At 41.6% G+C, this 16,962-nt stretch overlaps 1 protein-coding gene across 8 annotated transcripts in view; it reads right to left on the minus strand.

The window, feature by feature from the left end:
• The window catches only part of LOC120637728 (transcription factor BCFI-like), a 37,086-nt gene that overhangs the window by 9,363 nt on the left and 10,761 nt on the right, over positions 1–16,962 (minus strand). For all 8 annotated transcript variants that reach the window (XR_005659451.1, XR_005659452.1, XM_039909695.1 and 5 more), the window contains exons 3-5: positions 6,876–6,988; positions 6,412–6,590; positions 3,423–3,486 (exon numbers count right to left, since the gene is read on the minus strand). Coding sequence is in view for 6 of the 8 variants with exons in the window: in XM_039909695.1 (XP_039765629.1) it covers positions 3,423–3,486; positions 6,412–6,590; positions 6,876–6,988 (356 nt within the window). In the remaining 2 variants the exon portion in view is untranslated. The remainder of the gene's footprint in view (positions 1–3,422; positions 3,487–6,411; positions 6,591–6,875; positions 6,989–16,962) is intronic.

Genomic DNA, 16,962 nt, shown 5'->3' on the forward strand with positions numbered 1-16,962 from the left:
TTGAAGGTGTAAGGCGGAGAGTTCGGTGCACAAGTTTCAAGGTCGGTGCGGTACACAGTTCTATCTCCGATGAACTCGCTAAGCTGGGACTCGTTTAAGAACTGCAAATCTTCCTATATAAGTAAGGTTTAAGATACAAAGATCATATTTTTTTGTTTGTAAACTCATAGTGTGTAGTTTACCATCATTTCTTTCGAATTTCAAACGCTAATTAAATATTAACAATTTTTTTTTTGTCGTGAGTTAGCAAACGACTCTATCGATATTGATTTATGCCATAACACAGTGTCAAGAAAATAAATTTGAACATTTCTTTTGAAGAGGAAAAAATCAGTGACACGGGACAACGCAAGGATAGTGTTTGACAACATTGAACTTTTTGTGACACTTTGGGTGCGGCGGTGGGGGGCGGGACGCGGGGTGCGGGGGTCGCCGGACGCCGCTGTTTGCGCGGCACGTGCCTTATCCACAGCCGTATAAGGAATGCGATTTTAATGCGCTTAAAAGGGAACGAGTTTATTTGGAAGAGCACATTGTTTTTTGTGGTGCGGGCCTATGCAAATAGCGCGCCGGACATCGCGTGTCCGTCCGCACGCGAGCCCGCTCAGCCGACACCTACGACGAGTGCAACAAGCCATTTTGTTCATCCATCGACATCCTCGGGGAGTTTACACGAGCTATTATAACACAAGCATTAGCTATTTTGGTGTTCCGCCAACATGTCAACCAAAGTGTGACGTCGTGACAACTTCATTGACTTGCGGCTATAAAAATAAGGAGAAATATTGAAAAAATACAAAACCAATGAACCCTTTACTAAGACTTGCGGAAATAGTACTTTCTGGTCTAGTTTTCGCATAATGAATGTGTTTCCTATGGAACATTTATAACAATGACACCAGTACACTATCCTGTTATAATCCCAGTAAAAAAGCGGTTTAATAATAGCTGCTTTCTCATTTTTTGTGAAATTTAACAAAAAAAGGATAGCGATAAGAAATGATATAATAGTTATCTAACTAAATGATAATTTTAGAGCTTCACACTTCTGAGATTGTACCAAAACCCCTAAAAAGTTCGCCGTAGCACTTAACTGCATCGGAGGAACATTTCAAAGAAAAGCCATTAATTATCAAACGGGCTACAAAAGTGAAATAAAACGAGTCGTTTTGCTGTCGAGGACGGACGAAGGTTCAAGTGGTTGTGTGAAGAGCGCCCCGCGGCAGTAGTGCGGGCGATCGAGCTTATCGCGAGTTACCGAGTTACGGAGATGAGTTAACAGTATCGGCCCGGCGAGGTTTATGGCGGGGTATTAATAATGAGAATTTTGACAGCGGGCTATCGCGTGACCCCCCCAGCGTCCCCGCACGCACACGCGCGCAGCTCGCACACAGAGCGCATAATCTCTGTGCGTCCGCCATAAACAGCATGTTATGCTTGTCAAAGCTACACGGCGTCTGGTGTCAGATTTCTTTTTCATTCACGTTCACGAATGCACAGTTGAGTTGATCACTATTGCTGTGAAATCTGTTAAGGGAATAGGGAATAGCGAACGCAAAGAAAAATTTATAAAACATTTTTATGGGGGATTTTTTTAAAACTTGGAACCGAAACTGGAGGTTCGTAACATAACCTGCTGGGCCAGCCTCAAGGCGCACAGCCCGGTAGAACGGCTGATCTAATGTTAAAATATACGCATATTATAACATGACAACAACCGCAAAACTAAGTTTGTCAACTTTACCTATCAGGTATCTCTTAATGTGTACCAACTAGTAATTTGAATCTGGAAATCAGTGATTTTAAATCTAATCGTGAATTAAAATAGTCAGATATTCGATTTAATATATTACTGTCGTGACGTCAGATGGTGAAGTAAATATAAATTGAAAAGGAACCAAATTGGGTTTTCAGAGGTGACAGAATGATTGTCGATGTATAACAGAAAAGATTAAATGATGTCAATAACCAGCACAGCTTTTCAGAATAAGTACTAAATAAGTGTTATTAAATTAAAGAACATTAAGTACAATAATTTTATATTAATGAAATAAAAAATTCTTATACATTTCTTCATCAACTGGGAATTTGACATAATAACTTCCTATCTAAATAATGTCATGATTCTTATATATTTCACATTTAGAGTCATATACCAATATGGCTCTAGGTGTGAGTGAGCTCAATTATTTAATATTAATCTAAAGATGTACATGGCTGCGATTTGTATCTGCACCACTGCCAAGGTCAGGCCTCAAAACAAAAGACTGCGTGACTCACTGCGTGCATTGTGCAGAGGTCGGCCACGCGTTAGCGCTGCGCTTGCGCATCATTACGTTTTAATAATTTCAGTTTTATTTCGATGACTTGTGTCGGTTTAGTTTTAAATAAGTCACAACCAAACAGTCAAGAAAGCAGGCTCACGCTATAAGCACATATGAAACGTCAAGTCTGTGTATTTGTTGTGATTCTCCCAACGGTTGGGAAGGCAGATTCTAGCGAGAAGAAGCCGGCAAGAAACTCGACGAAAAATTTTAAATTTATTATTATTTTTTCTACCTATGAGAGATGTTGACGGATTCGGATGCTTCAAAGCAACCTTGTCATTATGAAATACTTCAATTGTGTAGTAACCTTGTTGTAATAAAAGTGTTCAACACTTTGTTTTAACTTTAACATTGGTAGGTCCAAAATTACTTTATATTATGTAAAAATCAATCCCACAAATAATTTTTTCGAACCTTTAGCTGAAGATATGTAGATGTCACTAATTTATGTCGATTTTGAACAGATCAGTTGTTGATAATATCCGATTCTCCATTTATCATATTAAAAAAAAATTTCTTTAACTACATTTGGTAACACTGACCTAGGTAAGATAAATCCACACGTTTACGGTTACGGTTAGACATTGCTAAAACAAACTATGGTAACCTCAAAGATTGTGGTGTGATCATTACCTACCCAGAGGTAGCACAACACTTAAATTTCCATTTACTTAATTCTAAAATATAAAGTGCAATATCACTAAAATTTATTGCAAAGAAAATTAATAATTTTAAACATCGTCGAAACCTTACATGCGAGCTGACGCTGAGGTCATACATGTTTTATGCAAAAGTCGCATCCAAATCAGCTCGGTGGTCTGCCGAGCACAGGGTAACAAACAAATGCACGCAAACATTATCTCCTATTATGAAAAGGTGTCAACTCCTTCGCGGGGATTTGTATACAGGAGCTCTATACGCAGCGGAACCCTCATTGCAAATACGCATCTCTGAACTCTTGACATTGTTGTCGGAAAATGTCGTTAAAGGAATACATTTTTTACGTACACATTTGAATGTTCCACAAATTAAGGTGGTTGCCGGTAAGTCATTTTATTTTCTAGGTTTTACGATAATAAAGGCTGCTAAGCTTACGAGCTGAGAGGCTGGTGGATGCGGTCAACTGATGCCTTCTTCCACCTTCTACAGTCCATAAATCCTGAAAACAGACAAACACTACCATTAATACAAGAAGATGAGATGAAAAGATTGACGTTTCCTGTATCGCCGTAAAAAACAAACAGTTGCCGCAGGCGCTTTGGCTCGCTCGTTGGCGAGGCAATATCTCATTCAGGCACTTATTATTCCTCACCAAGCGCGATTGAATATCTCTAGATTATCAGCAATTATTGTGGTAGGGCATGAATTGTGATTGTGACGAATTCGGTAGTAGACCCCGGGAAGGCCACTTAGGTCTGTCTGTTTGTTGGTATGTTTGGCTCAATTTTCACTGATCTTGTTTGAACTTGGCACAGAGATTAGACTTAAATTACTTTGATCCCGGTAAAATACTGGAGGACAGATTCCACATAGTTAAAAAAGACAGTTACCTTTATACCTACTTATATATATAACTCACTACCAAATTCGATCTTGACAAACTTTCAAAGATTAAAAAAAACATGTAGGCCTACCACATGCACTTATGAATCGTTCATAATATAATAATGTTTATGTAAACATTATATGTATGAACGATTCATAAGTGCAAGTCAACTGTGAGGTGCTGGTGATAACCACGTTCGCCAACTTTAACCTATAGCTACGAGGGTTCCAAACGGGGGATATTATTTTTGTCTCCTGCCTGTGCTAGCCCTGCTGGTGTAAGAAGAGCCTACAACAAACTTAGCCTGGTAATTTTGTTTTGTTATTACTATATCACGGTAAGCAAATATTTAGCTATCAAGTTAGAGCAAATCATACCCAATTTATTATCGCTTAAGTAATCGTAAATATTATAATAGGATTTTCTATATCGTTACGTTTTTTATAAACTAAGTATGAACAAAAAGATCAGTTAGTCACCTGGAAGGTTTTTTTTCGGTAATTTGCTATAAAATAATATCTAATTTCTTTGAATTAATGACCTATTTTATGTAGCCTAGTAAACTGCATAGTGAGTTTATTTTTAGGCCCTATTGCACGACTCATGATGCGAAGCATCAGAGAGTGCTTTACGAATTGTGTAAGAGTGCAGAGAAAAAAATTTTTTTCGCCTCATTTCGGCGGCTATTTTTATTATTATAGCCTTGTTAGTTCACGGAATCAAAATATTTTGCATACTATTGTCGAGATAATTTAATGGAGATTAATTCCATACTTTTAAAAAATTGATTTACTGCAATAGAATTGGAAAAAAACACCAAAATAGGTCAAAACATTTTTCTGTCCGTCATGTGTGAAACCCGAAAACAGTAACTTGTGAAAAATCCATTATTTTGAGTTAAATTTAAAAAAAAAAAATCTAATCGACGATTGTAGGTCACTGAATGCGAATGATTAATTAATTCAGTGTAGTTTAAGTGCAATTAATAAAAAACGAAAACTGCAAGACTGTATATCTATATATATCCATGTAAAATTAACATGGATGGTGATATATCTATATCTATAGATATTATGTACATTTTATTCCACCAGGGGCGCCTGTGCATCACTTTCCTAATACAGCTGTTTTAATTTTTTTTTTCTTTTTATTTTGCACGACTCATGTGTTTTTTTTTTTCGTTATTTGATAATTAAATGAGCATTATGAGTCGTGCACTTTTGGATTTTCCAAATTTTTCTTTTTAAATATTGTAATATTTTTATAAGTTTCACCCTGGAGATAGACATAAATTTTTAAGCCCAGGCACATAAAGAAAAAATACAAGAACGAAGTCGTGGGCAGTAGCTAGTTTTATATAAACCACGGTTACTGAGCCGAACGCCTTCGCACTGGAATCAGTTAACATTTAAGAATACAGCGGGCTGGCGCTCTTGTTGCGCTGATTGTCGAGAAGTTTCTGAATATTTTTACGATACAGTACGTATTGTACTTTCTCTTGCATTGAACAATTTTCGCAAAAGAGTGAGTAACGCAAGTACGGAGCTGCGACACTGGAATTCTATTATTTCCGACGTCTTATCTGCCTTATCTTAATGCTCGATCCTTTTAAAGTTGTAATCCTTCTTTGCACACAAATACGCTTACTTATTTTAAATTTTACCCGATTATTGAATTTCAAGGAGTGCATGAATCAGCTTTAATTCAAAAGTCAAATCTTGTAGCCGGCGTCATCAGGCATTAATCACCTACCGTATATATATTATATAAAAGTAGGTACAATGTAAATACGTTTAATTTAATTTAAGTGCAATTCAAAACTTGTTATAGCTACACCGAAGGTATATTTTTAAGAACAGGTTTACCTTTCTGTTCATACAACAAAATTAAAGTATGTATAATACATAATATCGCTTTCACTAGCTTTGCCCCCTTGATTTCACGAGCGCCGACGATGAGCTTACTAATGTAGATTTTTTTTAATTGGACGAGTACTTCTAGACGTACCTACTATAATAGAATAAAATGTTCGGCTTTAAATCTAGTAAAATAAATATATATTGTAAACCTTCATTCGCGTAATCATTGTCGATTGCACGGCAAATATTCGTGTTGGGTAAGTAACGTAGACTCGAGTCATTTAATAAACTGGCGACTCCCTACGGAGGTTTTAAGGAGAATTTAGCATTCGTCGGTCACGAGTACGAGACAGGTAAAAATGAGATCCAGTGCGGATTGGTAGGGTTCACTCGCGCTTCAGAACATTATGGAGAACTCGCAGGCGTACGGGTTTCCTCAAGATGTTTTCCTTAACTGTGGCAGCAAGTTATATTTAATTGCTTAAACGCTCATAACTCCCAAATGAATTGAGTGCGTGTAGGGGATCGAATTCAGTCCCCCGAAATGGAAGCGGAAGCCTCTAAGCCCCTTCCACAGGCTACCACCGCTTCCGCTTCTTAAAAACGTCCGTTATCGTTAAGCGGCGTGGTGGGTGTGTGCCCACCGGTGGGCCGCCGCTAGGATAGTGTCCGCACTCGCCTGGTACTGGCCGGCGGCCAGCGCGGGCGCGTAGAGCGCGGGGCGCGCGCCGAAGGGCCCGCCGAAGCGCGCGCTGAAGGCCGGCAGCGCGCCGCCGCCCGGCGCCTCGCCCGCCTCGCTGCCCTCCAGCTCGTCGCTGGGCGCGCCGCCCGCCGCCGACACGTAGCTGGGCGAGCCGCCTGCAACACGAGAGCCTTGACACCCCGCCTCGTCCACGGACACGGGCCGGCAAGGTGCAGCACGTGCTCCTTGCATGCCCTGTGAAGTGTTGCTATGTTTATAGAAGATTGATAAGTGGAAAGCGTCGGGCGTACGATCTCCTTGAGCCGTCAATTATTACTATGAATCAATTAAAATAGCGCAGCTTCGAGGCAGACATAAGCATATTGGTCTGCTCTATCTACTACTGCTGGCCGTGTTGTCGATGTATCGGGTCGGACGCAGAGAGCAATGTTGGTACGCACCTGCGCTGGAGCCGCCGGCCCACATCTGCGGCTGCGCCAGCTCCACGTTGCCGAAGTAGGGCGAGCCGGCGCCGGGGTGGTAGGCGCAGCGCGAGAACACGGCGCCGCCGCCCCTGCGGACAGGCGCACGTCAGCACTACTTTTGCAGATGCAGGATGAGTCTTAACATCATTTCCGTGCTGGCCACGGGACTAATTTTCGCGAGATCTCAATAAATGTTTGAATCGGGAGTATCGTTTCATGGCCAGCACGTTACACATTTAATGAGAGCACGCTCTATATCCTATGAGTTTGTTTTGATTGATGGATTTCAGGAAGAAAAAACCTTCTAACCTACACGGGTTTTCCTTATGCAGAAGGTAGAGAATTCCTTATCTATTCCATCATTTTGAAACCTGAATAAATGATTATTATTATTTGTCAGTGCCCTATGCGACCCATCGATGGCCATCACGCCGCCAGTTCCACGCTCATCTGGCAGAGCCGTGCTCCCGATATGGCAGAGACCTCGTGGATGCGTGACACATACTCCCTGTAGGTACCTACACTTCAGCGAGGTGACGAACTCGCAGCTGGCACGGGCCGGTTGCGACTGTGCCGCATGGGTAAGCCGAATCTTCATAATGCAGTCTAAACAATTGGCGTGACGAAAAAGAGAGACACACAATTCGACACTATTTTCTGTATGTGCCGTGGAAGCCGAACTACAACCGCAACTGTATTCGTTTTTCTCTACTTCGCCTTTTTACCACCACTGCACCGCGAAACACCACGCCAGTGTACATCTCAAATATCTATATCATATATATAACTAAGTATTGCCTTGTTTCCCACCTCCCGTCCATTGGTTTTAAATATTTTAACCAAGTGAGCATTACTTAAAAAACAACATGAAAAAGAAAACGCGCGCCTTGAGGCGATGAAAATTAAGTTATTTGCATATTTTCTAGCAGTCCACAGTCTGCGCTCTGCGATAGACCGGTTTTTTATAAACATTAACACTATAACGTTTCAGAACTGCCGACGTGGGTATTTTAATTGAACAGTGATAACAATTAGGTAGGTGTTTCTTTAAAAATTACGTGAATACGACAAGAAGTTCACACTGGGTGAACAAGTCATTTGTGTGTCACACGTGTCCTATACGGGCACGGCGGTGGGCCCGGGGAGCCGACACACTTAGAACAGAATAGGTGATACTTCGTACGTGCCTATATGTACTTATTGAAATTGATTTTATTATAGCTATCTACAGCCCTCAAGCTTCAAAGGTAAAACGCTCAGCTGACTACTAGAACTCTTAGGTTTGCAATAATTGTACCCGTTACAGGCGCGCGTATGTGAAACGTTATTCATAGTTCGCTATTCATATGTGAGTAGTCGGCTGAAGGAGCTGTATTGTTGCGGGAAGCGAAGCCCCTGGCAACGCGCATGCGCGGGCAAGTGGGGCGCGGCTAATGGCGCGGAACCGTTCGGAAGTAGCGCCTTATCTGCGGCCCGCGCCCGGCGCCCTCGGCCCGCTTGCATACGTTACGCCGCGCTTGTGACTCGAGACTCGGGTACGAGGTCTTATGAGACAACAACTGCAAGCAATTAAAGTACTTTCCCTGTACTCTACTACTGGGCGGTTTGTTGTCAGTAAGAGTAACAAATAGGTGTACTTATATGAACGAACGAATACACTTTTATTGCACACCAAACAAAACTAACAACGTATACGACGCAAAATGACTCGTAGGTATGTCAGCATACACCAAGATACTCAATAATTGGATGCCGATGCCGTTTCGACTCGCCCGTGTACTTCATGGTGACAAAATAGCAATTTGTTTTCAAGTAGGTTAAGTTTGTTGAATCTGATGTAAGTAGGTAGGCATCCAACTTTGTAATGAGTATAATGATTAATGACTCAACCAATTTACAGATATGGGACTGGTCACTAGCGTCTCGGTAACGTAAGGAGTGTTAGCAGCCATATATGTCGCTGCGAATGGTAGGTATTCGCTAGATCGTAGGTATAATTCCACTTCCTGGATCGATTCTCGCGAGCCACGTGTCCGGAAGGCGCCGTGGGTCGCGGCGTGGGCCAGCGAGCCTGTCCGTCTCGGCTGCCGCGGCCGCAGCCCCAGCCGAACAAAGCGCGCGGCGTCAGGCCGGCGTCACGTGGCGCGGGAGCAGCGAACAATGCGAGCCCGTTTACGACGCAACTCGACCCCGGATATAATAAACTTATTACAACTGTAGCTGGCCTCGATCCGCGCGGCCCGACCGCAGTTTCATTACACTTGTTCAGTGTTCGCAGAGTAAAGCGTGAATGAACGAAACTAACAGCTTCGAATTCATAATAACTACTTTGGAGCATAAGAATAAATATGATTTTGTTTGATTGGGCTTTGGTTAACGCACCATCATCAAATCTTGAACTAGCTTTTGTCCTAGTTTTGTTTGTTTCGTGTGGCATTTTCTCCCCGACCTGTTTTATCCGATGACGTCAACCTAACGATGTCTTTTTTCTTCCTACGACCTATCGTTGTTCTTACCCATCTACGCTGCTTTCTGACTAACTTTCACCAACTAAAGGTTCAGGAGTTCTCAACATAAAAAGCTTAACAGGTTTAAATGGTGAATGTTTTAAGTGTTTTGACTGAGACACATAAACAAATGAGCAGTCTCTAACAATAACTACCTACTCGTGTATCAATATTTTATTAAAGTATAACATATCTAAATATAAACCAATCCAACAATCCTGGAAACTTAGTAGTTTTGCTACATGCTTGAATGCGCATGTTTGAATGTAATGGGTCGCAGCTCCTCGACATGGTCATAACGATGCACCCGCAGAAGTCGCCGACCCGGCACGAGCGCGGTGTAGCACGCGGGCGCGCACGTGCCCGCCACGCCACTCGTAGGCAGCACCTGAGTGCGGGCCCTTACGCCGTCTGTGTTTCGTGACCTAAGTTCTTATAGGTCATCCTACCTATTAGCATCAGAGTCACCGACGTAGTGTAGGGAAAGCGAAACAGCAGCAACGAGCGAGTCACATAGTGCGGAGCAGCAACGCTCTATTAGTACCTATCCGGTGTTGGTCGGGAAACTTTCATCTACATCATGAGGCGGGCAGGCGGCTCCTAGCAACACGCAAGGACTTGTTAGCACATATTTAAAACCTAGTAGAAGAATAGCAATCGTGGGATGGAAAGAAGTTTTCGCGCAGTAATCGTCGCAAATTCCAATGATGACGGCAGATCAGAATACAGTAGTCACCATCCCTCCTCTTCCCACGGGTGTCATACGAGGCGACTTAGGGAATATAACGGAGAACGGGCACTCAAAACAATTGTTTGTAACCACAGATCGAGTTAGTAGCATAATAATTATGACTCTCAAGACAACGTCTGGATGTGAGGCTATGGCAGGCACCTATTCAAATATTGCTTTGGCATAAAACAAAAGCGAAATAGTCCCTTTAAATTCCTTTGTGAAACAGAGGCATGTGTGAGACGGTATGTGGTCTCAGACGTGCCATTTTAGAGCTCGGCACAGTCATGCGTGAAACTGATGACGCCGTGTAAGACGAAGATAAACATTCGCTCGTGAATGTACCCACGTCGATGGAATCACGAAACGCAATCTTAGGTCTACTCGTCTAATTATTCAATGAAATTTACTGTTTTCCCACGGAAAGCGATTGTTCGATTTCACGTTAAGATCAGTAACGGTAACTTAAGAGAGAAATACATACCTACGAATGGCTGTTGATACTTTATAGATACCAAACATATGCATTGGCTGCCGCCGAAGCCGCTGCCTGACGTTAGCCATCCGAGCCGTGTCAGCAGCCGCCACGTGTGGAGCCCTGCTCGCCTCGGCTTCCCGGAACGCGGCCGGCGCGGCGTCCCGCGGGAGTGCGGTTGTTGTTTCTGCTAGCCGCCGCAGTGAGCCACCCACGGACGGCAGGCTCCCGCGTCAAACCACTAGGGACCGTTATCAGCTCGCGCGCACCGGAAGTTATTTCATCGACACAAGTCGGGCAAGCGAGTCGTGCCCAAGGACCGGGCAGCTGTATTGTCTCGGTAATTCCCATATTCGATTTGCGATTCCGAATACGCAGTTGTAATGAGGCTGTATAAACTAAGTAAGTATTTCTATGAAAAGGTACCACTCCCACGGTAAACACTTCTGGTATTGAGCATCTAGAGATCCACTCAGTCAAGAATAATAACAAATATTTAGTACAGCTGATGATACGTGTTCATGAGAGAACACCGAGCGAAATGGAAGCAATGTCCAAATTGAAGCATAGTAGGTATTGTATTGATTTCTAATCAGCGGAGGAATGTTACTACCTATATGGAAAATTTATTTAACAGAAGTTTAAAGTCGCGGGGAACCGCTAGTATATAAAAAAACGTACGTATAATTACGTCAGCTTCCATAATAATTTGATTGAACCAAATTAGACCTTAGGTAGGCTGATTGTAAACTGACAGTGGGTGTTTATCAAACGATATCTTATTAAATATGATAGATCCATACTCATTCATGATTTTATTAAGAACTAGCTTTTGCCCGCGGCTTCGCCCACGTTTAGTTAATTTTTGATTTGGTAAATTTTAACTACAAAGATTTAAAAAATAGTCTTGCTGCTAATAGAAAAATATGAACATAAATTACTTGAAAAATCAGGAACCTTCAAATTTCTTTTCATTTCCTATTTGAGAGCCTTTGGAGTTGGAATCTTTAAAATTTGAGAAACACGTATGTCGTTATTTTTAATCGGAAACCTAAAATCAAAAAAATATTATAAAAGCAGTATTCATACAAACTTTCATCCCCCATTTAACCCTCCTAGGGTTGGAATTTTCAAAAATCCTTTCTTAGCGGATGCCTACGTTGTTATGACCATCTGGGTGCAAAATTTCAGCCCGATCCGTCAAGTGGTTAGAGCTGTGCGTTGATAGACCGGTCAGTCAGTCAGTCAGTCACCTTTGGCTTTTATATAATATAGGCGTATGTAAAATTTATTTATTGGTGAGATGCCGATAGCAAAATGAATTAGCCGCTGAGTTTACGATGGGTTTCTTCTCAAACCAGGCTTGAGTTTTCGTTTAATTTGACGTGACAAATTGTTAGTCTATACCTACTGATCTGTTTCTTTGTATGAGAGTACTCTTTAACTAAGTGTCCGATGATAAAAATGAGGCTATAATATGTTTTATTTCAGTAATAACAAGTCTTCAGCCTAAAATATAAATTAACTAGCGGTCTCTCGCAACTTCGTCTACGTCAACCTTACTATCTTAGTAATATGTGGTCGCGTCCTGTTTTTTAGAAGTTTATGAGAAACTATTCCCTCTTTCTTATTAATTACTTCCGTCTCTCAAAAGGATATTTTCTGTTGTTTTGAAAACATTTCTCAATGAGTAGCGTGTCGTGGTAGCTCTTGGTCGTAGTGTAATATCGCCTTAAGCCTAATAAATAGACACACAAAATTCCAATTAGAACCAGAAGTTTTCGAAATTAGCTCGTTCAACCAAAAGGCGGTGATGTTGACTTTAAAATGAATAATTTTTAAGTTAGACTTAACAATTACTTATTCGTTTTGTGAGAAATCGCGGTTAGTATAGATCAATATTCCTAATTCTTTCTAATATTGATTAATTGTTATGTTTTTACTTTTCGTTGTGTTATTTTTTCATATTTAAATCGTGTGTTTCATAAATAAATTGTGTTTATTTGTGTATAAAGTAGGTACTGTACAGTGCCTGGCGGCCGCAAAAGAGCCTGAACAAACAACTCGTTTGGAGACACTTCAGTCGACACTCAAGAGGGCAAAAAATAAAGAAACGATCCGAAGGGCTCTTGGAAGGTGCGAAATGGCGCGGGCGCCGCGCGCGCATTGCGAGTTCCGGCGCTGAGCTAAATGCTGTTGCGCAAGTTACGGCCCTGCGGGGTGACATGCGCAATAATACTCCTCACAGCCCCAGCAGGCTGTAGCTTATAACATTGTCTTATTTCCATACATTTTCGGTGAGACTCATCGAAAAAACAAATCAGTGATATGGGTTTAATATATCTGCCATATTTCTAACAGATTAGCCCGCTACCTTCTCAAGACTACTTACATACGAGGATATCGGATAGGTGTGGCTAGACATCTTATGACCGAAAATTCACGGATCGGGGGAGGATTTCCTAACAAAGGTTTTGTTTCGAAAATCTAATAAATTTAAATGAGGGTTGAAATATTGTAAGACAGCTACTTGCTTTTAAAGCTTTGGTGGTGCTTAAAATGTTTGTATTGATTGCTGCAGTCTGCGTCTGTTGCTGACGGGGTGTTCCGAGCAGCAGTGCGGTGCCGCCGCGTGCTAGTGCTAGTGGCGGTTGGGCGGCGCTCAATTAACTGGTTTATGTAACAACACTCAGTTTTCCTGCTCGGCCGGAGCGCTTGTTTACTGCGCTAATTACAACGAGGAAAATTCCGATGTCAAACGTATTGGCCGCCTCTGGCCGCAAAAGTATTTGAGTCGAGATGCTGGAGTAGGTCGGTATTTCATGTTCCACAAATGCTGAAACATCAATAATGTTTCAGGAGTTATTCATCTCCGAAGGAGTTCAATTGGGCTTGAAGCTATTTATATGTACCTTCGTTTTGAAGTATTGTTAAAAAATAATGTCCATATTTATATTGTCAATTGACTGGGTGCGGGCTTCGAATGCCATTTATGTGGAAGGTTTGAGAACTATTGAACATCGTGGTATCTACAACCCATAAGACTTGAGCAACCAGTGGGCTATGCGAAGCGACGCGGTGGATATGGAACTAATAAACTTATCGAAATTTGTACGCGGACTAAGTCGCGGGGAACCGATAGTAACTTTACGGGATAAATAGGTATTTTTTACAAAAACTGGCTTACGAAACAATGAGTAAAAATACATAGGTACATTTTATTTTCCGATATTAGGTACAACATACAAACAATTAAGATGAAAAGATCCGATCTTCAAATTTCTATGACACGTATTAGGTTCAAAAAGAAATTGTATTTAGTTTGTGGCGGCTCCGGAGGCGTTCTATCGAAATCTACCTACTCTTACTCGTTTGTTAGTGGATAGGTAAAAAGTTCTCATCTTGGATTGGTTTCTTACCGACATCGCTTCCGCAATATTCGAAAATAATTTGTCAAAAATCTAGCTTAAATTGATTATGATTGCATCCCATAAAAGCGGCCGCGAAATCGGTGTTACTTCCGAACCTACCTACAAAAGCACAAAAAAAATCCTGCGAGCTTCAGTCTCCGAATCTGGGCACGATTAAAACAATGAAGCCCCTAAAGTATTACAAGTATTTTTGCTGCTAACAGAACTATCGACAAGTAATACGTCGTAATAACAACGCGAAATTTAATTGCGTTGTGCAAAAATGCCCCAGAGTCGCTTCGCGGAGCGAACGACCGCTAACGCTGACAATTCCCACGCGCGCGGGCGTGGGCGGGGCCGCCTCGGGCCTGTGCTACTTGCCTCTGCGTCAGTTGAATACGATATGCATTGTCAATACATACCGAATAAAAGTATGAACAGGACCAATGAGATCAGGAGCTTTGGATGTCGAATCGGAAGCTCCGACGAAGGCCTCATACATCGGCGCACGCGTCGATCTAGGTATTTCTTTATGTGCTACAGAGTCGCAACGCTTGAATTTACTAGGCATTTGTACTAAAGTTCGAATTGAAACAGATGATTGCGTGAGATAGGCCGTTTATTGATATAAGGGTTGCACGCTATGCTATCGCGCACCGAGCCTCAGGTAACGCAGGCGTCTGGCAGAGATATTCTGTATCTCACTACCAACCGAGCTAAAATGAACTTAGTTGGAAGCTCGGGTTTCAGAAAGCAAAATACGGCTGTAACTTGTTATTTGGTGGCACCTGTCCACAGTGGCTAGCCAAATTTGTTGTCAACTGAGATATAGAACGGGCCAGCCGGAGCCGTCGACTCACTCCCGTGCTGTTTCCGCTCCCGTTTATTGATATCGTTAGTTCATTAAGAATAATTTCCAGAGGAGCACTTCCTAAGTCCCACGCTCGAGGGGCAGAGCACGCGGCGTGTTTGCTCGCCTGCTTAGCGCATTTGCTATAAATTAATCCCTACATCGTCAAACAGGATATGTTTGCCGACACACAAAAAGAGGGTCGTTAACGTTTAGCTGAACCGCGAGGAGGTATCGCGGGTACCTGAGTGGGAATGGATCTCACCTGCCTGTTTGTTTGACTGGAGCACGTCAATTCGCATCTAGAAGGTAATAGGATGTGTACAATACTCTTAGCTAAACTTTCCTGCCTACCTTTGTCTATGTCGGGCAGAACCCATTAATTTCGGTGTTAGTCATCGCGCGCTTTGATTGAAAATTAATGAGGTACCAACAAGGTAGCGATCTATGCAAACTTGTTGTCTAAATCTGATCCGCAAACTGAGAAAAAATTTATGTTAGACTACCTATCTGCAGTTGGCATCTGCCCCAGCTAATGGGTGATGACTGATGATAGTCGTGTAAGTACATACGAGTATGTACTTTAAGAACTAAGTAAGGTCCTTACCAAATGGTTGTTTTCGATAGTAACATTAATTCAGCTTCTTTTGTAAAAAAAGAATTGTGATCATACTTGTAGACTAGAACTTAATATCACCTTATAATCATATAATCATAAAAACAATGTATGGACGTAAACTTAACTGAATAAAACCATTTTGAATCTTATAACTTTAATCAGTATCACACCCCTACACCTAGTATCTATATCTGATGACGCTTCAGAAAAGTAGCTCGTAATGAGAATATAGGTATGTAAAAGCTCTCGCACGAAGTCAAGGAATGTACGGCCGCGGAGTACAGCTACGTGCGCGCTAGCTGTAGGCTATTGTGCGGCACGGGGTCACGCTGCGAATTGGTCGCGCCGCGCAGCATTCGCACGAGGACGCCCATATACAAGTTTAATACTCCCAAACAAAAAAGTTCCGCTTTGGTATTAGTATTAGATATAGTTACCGGTTCTTTCGAGTGAGGGGATGAAGGTGCCCTTAATCTCAAAGTATTATCCTTCTCCTATGCCAATGAAATACAAATACTCTTGCAGTTATAAAATTAGGTAAATAATAGTTATTTATGCAACTGTTGTATAAAAAGGAGTATTACAACACGATTGTCGGTTTATCGCACGAGGCGAAGCCTCAAAGTTGCAAACAAACTTTATCTACGCCCATTATAGGAATCATGCCTGATGCCTCATATGAATGAAACTGTTGATAATTAGATATTAAAAAACTCATGTAATAATCTCCTTACTATTAAACCAACTTGTACTATTAAACAAACTAAAAATGTTTTCATACACTTTATTCTATTATTCTATACAACAGCTGCTTAAATAACTAGGTATTTTCACATTCGTACATTGGCACGTTTAGGACGCAAGTATCCACCGCATAGCTAGGCTTTATATATTTTGCGTTCAACTAGGTATATAGAAATTCACTATTACATTACCTACAGGAATATGTGAGGAATAAGTTAGGATTATTAGCTATCTATTGAAATATATAAAATTAATTGATTGATACCTGTTAGAAGGTAAGTAGATTAGATTCATGCATTATTTGTCATTTTTCCCTTACGTTAGCAGTCATGTAGCTTTAGCCGACGGACATTGCGAGCGTTCGGCAGAGTAAACTCGAAACATAAACTCGAAAGTTGGTATATCATACGTGGATGATAATAAGCTGACGCCCGACTGGATGCGACGACGCGACGGCAATGGGAGCACATCTTCCTGTTTCGCTATTCATGTTTAGGGGAGGAACCTCCTACAAAACGAAATCAGTGAAAGCACTTGCAGTATGTCAGGTGTGTGTTAGCCGAACTTGTTCCTAGTAGCGTGATGTATCACGCCAATATACCTGAGTGTTTTGCTGTACCTACCTACTAGTAATAATGTTGGCACATTACCACCCACGCCTTCTGTACTAACCGTTGATACTGTAGTCTCTAGCAGAGTATTAACATAACAAGTAAAAAATATAATAC

Source organism: Pararge aegeria, chromosome 4 (genome assembly GCF_905163445.1).
Source record: "Pararge aegeria chromosome 4, ilParAegt1.1, whole genome shotgun sequence".
Lineage (NCBI taxonomy): Eukaryota > Metazoa > Arthropoda > Insecta > Lepidoptera > Nymphalidae > Pararge > Pararge aegeria.